This window comes from Salvelinus fontinalis, chromosome 13, assembly GCF_029448725.1.
Source record: "Salvelinus fontinalis isolate EN_2023a chromosome 13, ASM2944872v1, whole genome shotgun sequence".
Lineage (NCBI taxonomy): Eukaryota > Metazoa > Chordata > Actinopteri > Salmoniformes > Salmonidae > Salvelinus > Salvelinus fontinalis.
This window is the reverse complement of record NC_074677.1, coordinates 43647426-43655872: the sequence shown is the minus strand read 5'-3', so window position 1 is coordinate 43655872 and position 8447 is coordinate 43647426. Positions and strand designations below refer to the sequence as shown.

Below are 8447 nucleotides of genomic sequence, written 5' to 3'. Positions count from 1 at the left end.
TTATTTACCATTATGAACACTACCTATGTTTTTGATATCAAATCAAAAATCAAATCAAATTTTATTTGTCACATACACACAGTTAGCAGATGTTAATGCGAGTGTAGCGAAATGCTTGTAAGATGTAAAAATATATAATATGTTACTATTGCAATGATAACAAGACCACTGAAATTATTGTGAATTTTTTTATTCTTGATGCCAAATAATTCATACACAAACAAAATGTACAATTTTTTTTGATTGAATTTAACTATTTTTTTAAAACATTAACCCAATGTTAGAACAATAACAAGAATAACATTTTTCCTAAATCATTACAATAAGATTTTTTCAGAGTGATTATAATTGCACTAGAATTGTTTATTTCTTTATATTTTTTGTTTGTTCCAGTATTTTCTCGTTAATACCTGTGTTCTGTTTTGTATGATGTAAGAATGTAAACTGTTGATCTGTATTTAGATTATTTTTTTTACGAGAAAAAAAACATGAATATGAAGTGGTTCTAAAATAGAATACGTAATTCCCAAACATTCTATTTTCTTCTTTTAAATTGTATTTATTTATTGTTTACTTCAGTTTATTTAGTAAATACTTTCTTAATACTTTTTTTTCCTTAAAACTGCATTGTTGGTTATTGGCTTGTAAGTAAGCATTTCACTGTAAAGTATACCTGTTGTATTCGGCGCATTAGAAAAATACAATTTGACATGATTCAATTAATTTATGACAATAAAAAAGACCAAGTGCTCACTTGTCAGAAAAATAGAAAAAGAAAAGTAGCATATTATTCCCGGGGGTGTACATGGTCAGATTTGCTGAAACGCTGTCAATTCCACTTTAAATCGACATCCATTAATGGAAAATGGTCTGGGGAGTAATAAGGTTGAATGATCTTTTCTCTTGTGGCATAGACAAATTCCTTTAATTTAACGTTAAACTGGCAATAATAATTATTTGATGGAGACGTCGTTACAAATTATGTCGATAATACGTCGCTCGATAACGTTATGGAAAAGGGTTTATTGGATAAATGTGGCATCTACTCTTGCTTCAGAAAAAAAGTGCTAGTTCACAGGATTTGTTTGCTGGTTTTGAGTGATCCATGCTTTTATTACATGACAACCCTGGGGCCACCCGTCTGCCTTGGAAACCATAGAGATGACGAACATGTTTACACACGTCATCACTAGCTATTTAGCAAGGGATGTTTTACGTTGCGTGTGTTAGCAATATTTTGTGCTAGAACTATAAAGTATTGCAATCAGAAGAAAGTTTGCATATTGTTTTAAAAGATAGTTATCTACCTTTTTCATTGTTGAGTAGCTTGCATTTAGCAGCTTGGTACTGATAATTAGCTAACGTTAGCAGATTTGTTCAGCCAGCAACGCCTAGCAGCTAGCTAACGTTAATCTGTACAAGTTATCAACACAAGAGAAGCGGAGATGTTCAAGGCAAAAATACTTTTAATTGGACCAAGTGAGGTAAAACGAAAGAGCTATTTACACATAAGGTATATATTTTGCGGCTGGCTTGAGCTGGCTAGCAATGATGAATTGTTTGGATTCATTGGGTACGATGTAGCATGGGTGCCAGTCTGTTTCTGCTCTCTTTGACTACTTATGGAATTGGCATTCCAAACACTCACTTGACAATTACAGCAAGAGAGTTGGCAAGAGTACAGACAGATGTGAGACCAGGCTAGGTTAGATGGGTTGTAAAATGAAAGATATTGCCAGCGATCTCTCCAGTGAAAATTGATGAAACAGATCTTCCATTGTGTTTCAGTCTGGAAAAACAGTTCTAGCCAACTTTCTCTCTGACACCGTGGAGACAGCAGGAGGGGAATACTGTCCTACTCAAGGTGTCAGGTACATTGAGGACTCATATCTCCCAGTTCCAGCATCAGATTTGTCAATCAGCAAAAGCTTGGTAGCCGATGTTTACAACTCCAAATGATGGCTTGTACACCATTTAACCATTGTGTTGTTCCAAGGATACTGGAGTTTGAATCTCAGAATGAGGGAAGTGGGGACAAATCCTCAACATGTGAAGTGGAACTTTGGGACTGTGCTGGAGATTTCAAGTAAGGACCAATAGGGCTATTTCAAACCCATTTCACAGCTGAACTGTACACCTAACACAGAAACTCGCTCGACAGAATTAGTCAAATAACCGTTTCAGTCTTATAATTTATCATTCTGTCCATCACTATTCACAGTAAAGAGTACTGCGTTGCAGTTCTGTCAATCTAATCAAAGCTACAATTCTACCAACTTGTCGCTTCCGATGCAGGTTTGAGTCGTGCTGGCCAGCATTGATGAAAGACTCCAATGGTGTAGTGATCGTGTTCAACCCAGACATGCCACGCCACCTAACAGAAGTAGAGACATGGTACTCCATGTTCATCTCCTCACAGGGGCTACAGGACAGCCAGTGTCTACTGATGGCCCACCACAAGCCTGGCAGTGGAGTAGATAACGGACGACCCAACCTAGGTAGGACTAATTATCAACGAGCTTGTTACATTGTATCTTTCCTTTGAATGACATTTCAATATTTCCAATGCCCCCGATGCTAAAGCAACTGTCATCATGCCACTTAAGGACCAATGTAGCAGTTCTCTATCAAATCATGTATAGGTAACAATTAAGTACCTTACTGTTATTTTCCCCAAATAAAATTGTAAAAGTAGCTTCTTAACAAATGGCTATTTCTCAAGCAAGAAATTTGCTAGGGCTGTGTAGGAGTGGTCTGAGTGAGGGACCTAATTGCATGAGCCTAATGGGAGTGATATGTAACCTGAACTAACTGTTATTGAGAGGTTTGAAACTCCTATTGGTATATTAACTTATACCACCTGGTGATGTCACCAGGAAGGCCAAAACTCCATCCCACCAAAACATGTGAACATTTCAGGAAGTCTTTTCAAACAGCCCTTATACTAAAACTACATTTCAGTTTTTCCAACCTGTGTAGAAAAATAACACAGAATCACATTTGACTGCACTGGGCCTTCAGACAGGCCATACACCACTGCTTTTCAATTCATACCAATGAGGACAATTATCAGTTGGATTTCTTTGACATGTTTTGTGTGTGTGTAGCTTCGCATTTGAACAGGTTACCATTGAGTCACTCTAACCTGGAGGAAGATCCTGAGGATGTGCGGCAGGGGTTCCGCAGGTACTTGGAGAACATTGTGCAAACACTGTCAGAGAGCCGGGAGCGAGAGGAGATGTCTATCATTACTTAATATCATCCCGAACCCAAGCTTCATCTATCGAAGGTTGGATTTAGACTCCACTAGATACTCTGCAGTCAAAGGCTCTGCAACCACTTTGACTTCCACGCACCTCAGTCTCTTTTGACACGCACAGGAATGTCTAACTTTAATCAATCAGCTGCACTTGTGCTTTTCCAAAACATAATTCCACCCTATTTCCAGAGTTGGTGGCAAAAGTAACCAGAAATGAAATCTTTCAACCAACTGCACTTGGATATTTTGTTGTGTGCATACAAATGCTTAAATTGTCTACTTTTATACATTCTGAAAAATAAATGCAACATGTAAAGTGTTGGTCATGTTTCATGAGCTGAAATAAAATATCCCAGAAATGTTCCATATGCACATAGCTTATTGCTCTCATGTTTATATCCCTGTTATTGAGCATTTCTCCTTTGCCAAGAAAATCCATCCACCATCCAGGTGTGGCATATAAAGAAGCTGATCATTACATTACACCTGGGCCAGCAGGTAGCCTAGTGGTTAGAGCGTTGGGCCAGTAACCGAAAGGTTACTTGATCAAATCCCCAAGCTGACAAGGTAAAAATCTGTTGTTCTGCCCCTGAACAAGGCAGTTAACCCACTGTTCCTAGGCCATCATTAAGTAAGAACAAATTCTTAAGACTTGGCTAGTTAAAAAAACAGGTTGCTAGGCCATCATTGTGCTGGGGACAATAAGGCCACTCCAATGTGCAGTTGTCATAATGCCACAGATGTTGAGGGAACATGCAATTGGCATGCTGACTGCAGAAATGTCCACGAGCTGTTGGCAGAGAACTGAATGTTCATTTCCCTGCCATAAGTTGGCGGAAACTCGTTTTAGAATATGGCAGTCCATCCAACCGCAGACGGTTGAGCAGTTTGCTGTCAACTTATTAAAAAGTGGCCCGTGGTGGGGCAGGCATAAGTTACGGACAACGAACAGTTGCATTTTATCCATTGGCAACTTGAATACACAAATAACATGACAAGATCGTGAGGCCCATTTTAAGGTATCTGAACATTACATTACATTACATTTAAGTCATTTAGCAGACGCTCTTATCCAGAGCGACTTACAAATTGGAAAGTTCATACATATTCATCCTGGTCCCCCCCGTGGGAATTGAACCCTGGTCCCCCCGTGGGAATTGAACCCACAACCCTGGCGTTGCAAGCGCCATGCTCTACCAACTGAGCCACACGGGACCACGTGTGAACAGACGCATACCTGTATTCCCAGTCATGTGAAATCCATAGATTAGGGCCTAACACATTTATTTAAATTAACTGATTTCCTTGAACTGTAACTCAGTAAAATCTTGAGTTGCTAATTTTGTTCAGTATATTTCCCACTAAATTTGTTTCAGAAGAAAGTTGGCAACTTCAATATATTTGATAGCAGTCCTATAGTGTCATGATAGTTGTAAATGTTCCAAGTTACAGTGCTAAAGTTCTTTAAACAATATACATTTATTAATTGGATCTCCACAGTTGAGGTGGAAGTTAAGAGCAGAGCAACAAGACAGTCAGATTTAAACGGCGTATCCAACAATGCCTCCTTTCCCGATGCACTCTCCAATGTAGAACCACATCAACACTTCAGTGCACACCAATCCATTTCTGAACGCATCCTGTAACAAAAGCATATTGAGATGAATGCCACACAAATACCAGCAAGTCACACCTTAAAACAACGTGAATCTATTCAGAGACCTAATGTCTGCTCTAGTGGATTGTGGCTTACGTCAATCTTAAGAAGCACTTATTTTGTTTATGAAGGGACTACTTGTTACACTTTGGATAGGTCACAACACCCACAGTCAGAGTCCAATGGGTAAAATAAAGAATTAGCTAGCTACTTATACAATATTGCATTAATTCAAAAGCAATCTTCCCAGTTTTCACCTTCACTGTGGTCTGTCCAAGGCGCCCACTGTTGACACCGGTGACAATGTTTTTGATTCCAACAATGGCCTGGGGAATCTCGGCAGGGGAAGGGGGCACGAGCTCGACTTTAGCGTAGTGCCAGAAGGTCGCTAGACGGGGCTTGGAGTAGGTAGCAGCGGCTGAAAGCACATAATGTACATGTCATGAAATGTGTCCTCTGCTGAACACTGTTGGGTCAAGCTAGACAAGAAACATAGCTAGCATAAGAGTTTACAGGTGAGATACACAAATTGGTATACACAACCTGAAGCTAATGCCTGCAAAAATGTGTAAATATGCCCTACAAGACAGAATGTTGGATAAAATTACATGTATACATTTTTTTTATTTTTTTTTTAAGTACTCTACTGGTTGTGCAGTTTGTCCTTTAGCTGCTGGACAAAATATCCACAGGAAAGTATCGTTTACCCAACTTTTTAGAGAGCCGGTAGGTATATGGTTCGGTTCTACATGGGTTGGCACAGAGGTAAAGTACGTTTTATTGGACATTTGGTTCTCGTCAACAGTTATTGAACCAAGTATGCCATGACAATTGTATATTCTGAATCAGTGGAGAACAATCCACATTTCAAAAACATTTTAGATTGAGGATTGAAATCAGAATTTAAAAAAGGTAACAAAAAGTGTTGATTGTTCACCATCCTCCCGATTTGGAATACCATTTCATGGCATGCTTTGTTCAATAGCTATTGACAAGATTGACAACCAAATATTAAACTTTACCTCAGCTATTGACAACCAAATATTAAACTTTACCTCAGCTATTGACAACCAAATATTAAACTTTACCTCAGCTATTGACAACCAAATATTAAACTTTACCTCAGCTATTGACAACCAAATATTAAACTTTACCTCAGCTATTGACAACCAAAAATTTAACTTTACCTCAGTGCCAAACCATACCATATTTCGAGCTGTTGAAGGACAAACCTCACAGACAACCTGTAGAGTAAGTTTAAATGTAATTTAACATTCTGGCTTGTAAGGAATAGTTGAGAATTTATTTGGGCTACTCATGCAAGGGTTTTATTTAGAATTCCAGGCACTCTAAACCAGCATGGCATTCTGCAGTGATACGCCATCCCACCTGGTTTGCTCTTAGTGGGACTATCATTTGTTTTTCAACAGGACAATGACCCAACACATCTCCAGGCTGTGTAAGGGCTACTTGACCAAGAAGGAGAGTGATGGAGTGCTGCATCAGGTGACCTGGCCTACACAATCACCAGACCTCAACCCAATTGAGATAGTTTGTGATGAGTTGGACCGCAGAGTGAAGGAAATGCAGCCAACAAGTACTCAGCATATGTGGGAACTCCTTCAAGACTGTTGGAAAAACATTCCAGGTGAAGCTGGTTGAGAGAATGCCAAGAATGAACCAAGCTGTCAAGGTGAAGGAGGCTACTTTGAAGAATATAAAATATATTTTGATTTGTTGTACACTTTTGGTTACTACATGAGCCCATGTGTTATGTCAATTGAGGTCTTCACTATTATTCTACAAAGTAGAAAATAGTAAAAAAATAAATTAAAACCCTGGTATAAGTAGGTGTCCAAACTTTTAACTGGTACTATATATTATCACATACACCATCCAGTAAAATGTGTTCTTTTACAGGGTCAGCCATAGTAGTATGGCGCCCCTGGAGCACATTAGGGTCAGGGTCAGCCATAGTAGTATGGCGCCCCTGGAGCACATTAGGGTTACGTGCCTTGCTGAAGGGCATAGCAACATCTTTTTTACCTTGTCGGTTAGGGTGTTCGAACCGGCGACCTTTCAGATACAGGCCCAACACTAACTACAGTACTAAAATGAGTAACCTCATATAGTTAACGTTCATTTGGAGACACATTTTTATTCATGATTAAGGGGGGGGGGGGGGGGGGGGGGGCGGCTTGTTAGTTGTCAATCGTTAGTTCGCTAGTTATCAAGTTTGAGTAGTTAGTTGCAGTCGGAAGAATGTACTAACGTAGTTAACATTGACAGCAGAACCAGGCCATGCAAGCTTGACTGTCAGTTGGACTGCAATAACATGCATGTTTATAAGCGTCAAGGTTTAGCTAATGTCCAAACAAAATCATTAGACTTACCTCCAATCAAACTAGGTACTTTGGCCACCAGTTTCTGGACTGCCTGTGCCATGATGCTTTATTTTGAGTAATTTTCACGACTTCTCTTACCGGCTTGTCTGCTGCAACTGCGAATGTCACCTCCACCTAGAAGGACCCTTCAAGTGGGGCTACCTTATGAATTGCCTGAACAGAAATAGCTGCAGCGCTGTCTCATGTAACGCTGAACGGATGTAAACTACTGTGTGCTTATTTCCCCCCACGTAATCCTTCTCAAAGGTGAACAATCTGTTTTTCATGGCAACAACAGACTGTAACAAATTGAACCAAATGTCGGTAAATCTCCACACTTTCTTTCCACTATATCTGATCTGAAAAAGCACTGGATAGGTACACACACATCACTATAGCAGACTTCTGCCATATTGCTTTCACCGATTTAATTTGTTATATCAGAGCAGCTGGGGGAAAGGATGCACCCAGGGCTTGGGGAGCTGTAATATTAATCAATTGTGAGGCATATTGGCCTTATATTATTTGTATGTCCAAATGTAATTTTTTTAATGCTTATTGTTTTTTTGGTTGCATTTATATACAGGCCTATGTATTATTTTACAGTTCCTTCAGAAAGTATTCATAGACCTGGACTTATTCCACATTTAGTTGTTGTAGACTGAATTAAAAATGGATTACATTTTTTTTTTTACACACAATACCCCTTAATGACAAAGTGAACACATGTTTTTAGAAAGGTTTGCACATTTATTGAAATAGAAATACAGAAATATGTCATTTACATAAGTATTCACACCCCTGTGTCAATACTTACTGGGAAATTGTGAAGGTTAGAATCACCTTTGGCAGCGATTACAGCTGTGAGTCTTTCCGGGTAAGTCTCTAAGAGCTTTACACACCTGGAATGTACAATATTTGCCCATTGTTCTTTTCAAAATTCTTCAAGCTCTGTCAAATGTGTTGGTGATCATGGCTAGATAACAATTTTCAAGTCTTGCCATAGATTTTCAAGCAGATTTAAGTCAAAACTGTAACTCTGGTTTTGAACCAGGTTTTCCTCTAGGAAAACCGCCTGTGCTTAGCTCCATTCCGTTTATTTTTTATCCTGAAAAACTCCCCAGTCCTTAACGATTACAAGCATAAC

General features: G+C 39.1%; 2 protein-coding genes across 4 annotated transcripts; one reads left to right on the top strand and one right to left on the bottom strand.

The window, feature by feature from the left end:
• Positions 1–864: 864 nt before the first annotated feature.
• On the top strand, positions 865–3623 carry ift22 (intraflagellar transport 22 homolog (Chlamydomonas)). 3 transcript variants are annotated; one of them, XM_055942968.1, is made up of 5 exons: positions 865–885; positions 1789–1871; positions 1997–2086; positions 2296–2498; positions 3108–3623. In XM_055942968.1, exons 4-5 carry the CDS (start codon positions 2321–2323, stop codon positions 3254–3256), a joined length of 327 nt encoding a protein of 108 aa, XP_055798943.1. In that variant the 5' UTR covers positions 865–885; positions 1789–1871; positions 1997–2086; positions 2296–2320; the 3' UTR covers positions 3257–3623. The 3 variants fall into 3 exon arrangements, with proteins under 3 accessions (XP_055798943.1, XP_055798944.1, XP_055798942.1); XM_055942967.1 differs by lacking the exon at positions 865–885 and adding an exon at positions 1141–1484; XM_055942969.1 differs by lacking the exon at positions 865–885 and adding an exon at positions 1140–1513 and having other exon boundaries at positions 1789–2086.
• A 1096-nt stretch (positions 3624–4719) lies between these two features.
• Positions 4720–7460, bottom strand: atp5l (ATP synthase, H+ transporting, mitochondrial F0 complex, subunit g). Its single transcript, XM_055942970.1, has 3 exons — positions 7310–7460; positions 5174–5334; positions 4720–4899 (listed from the first exon to the last, which is right to left on the bottom strand). The coding sequence occupies exons 1-3, from the start codon at positions 7359–7361 to the stop codon at positions 4801–4803; spliced, it is 312 nt and encodes a 103-aa protein (XP_055798945.1). The 5' UTR covers positions 7362–7460; the 3' UTR covers positions 4720–4800.
• Positions 7461–8447: the final 987 nt, after the last annotated feature.

Excerpts from the sequence above, each read along its gene's own strand:
- ift22 (XM_055942967.1), top strand. The coding sequence starts at position 1,446 with ATGTTCAAGGCAAAAATACTTTTAATTGGACCAAGTGAG. Across the intron at positions 1,872-1,996 it reads TGTCCTACTCAAGGTGTCAG|GATACTGGAGTTTGAATCTC; the intron begins GTACATTGAGGA and ends TGTTGTTCCAAG. Across the intron at positions 2,499-3,107 it reads TAACGGACGACCCAACCTAG|CTTCGCATTTGAACAGGTTA; the intron begins GTAGGACTAATT and ends GTGTGTGTGTAG.
- atp5l (XM_055942970.1), bottom strand. The coding sequence starts at position 7,361 with ATGGCACAGGCAGTCCAGAAACTGGTGGCCAAAGTACCTAGTTTGATT. Across the intron at positions 5,335-7,309 it reads AGTACCTAGTTTGATTGGAG|CCGCTGCTACCTACTCCAAG; the intron begins GTAAGTCTAATG and ends ATGTGCTTTCAG. Across the intron at positions 4,900-5,173 it reads TTGGACAGACCACAGTGAAG|GATGCGTTCAGAAATGGATT; the intron begins GTGAAAACTGGG and ends CTTTTGTTACAG.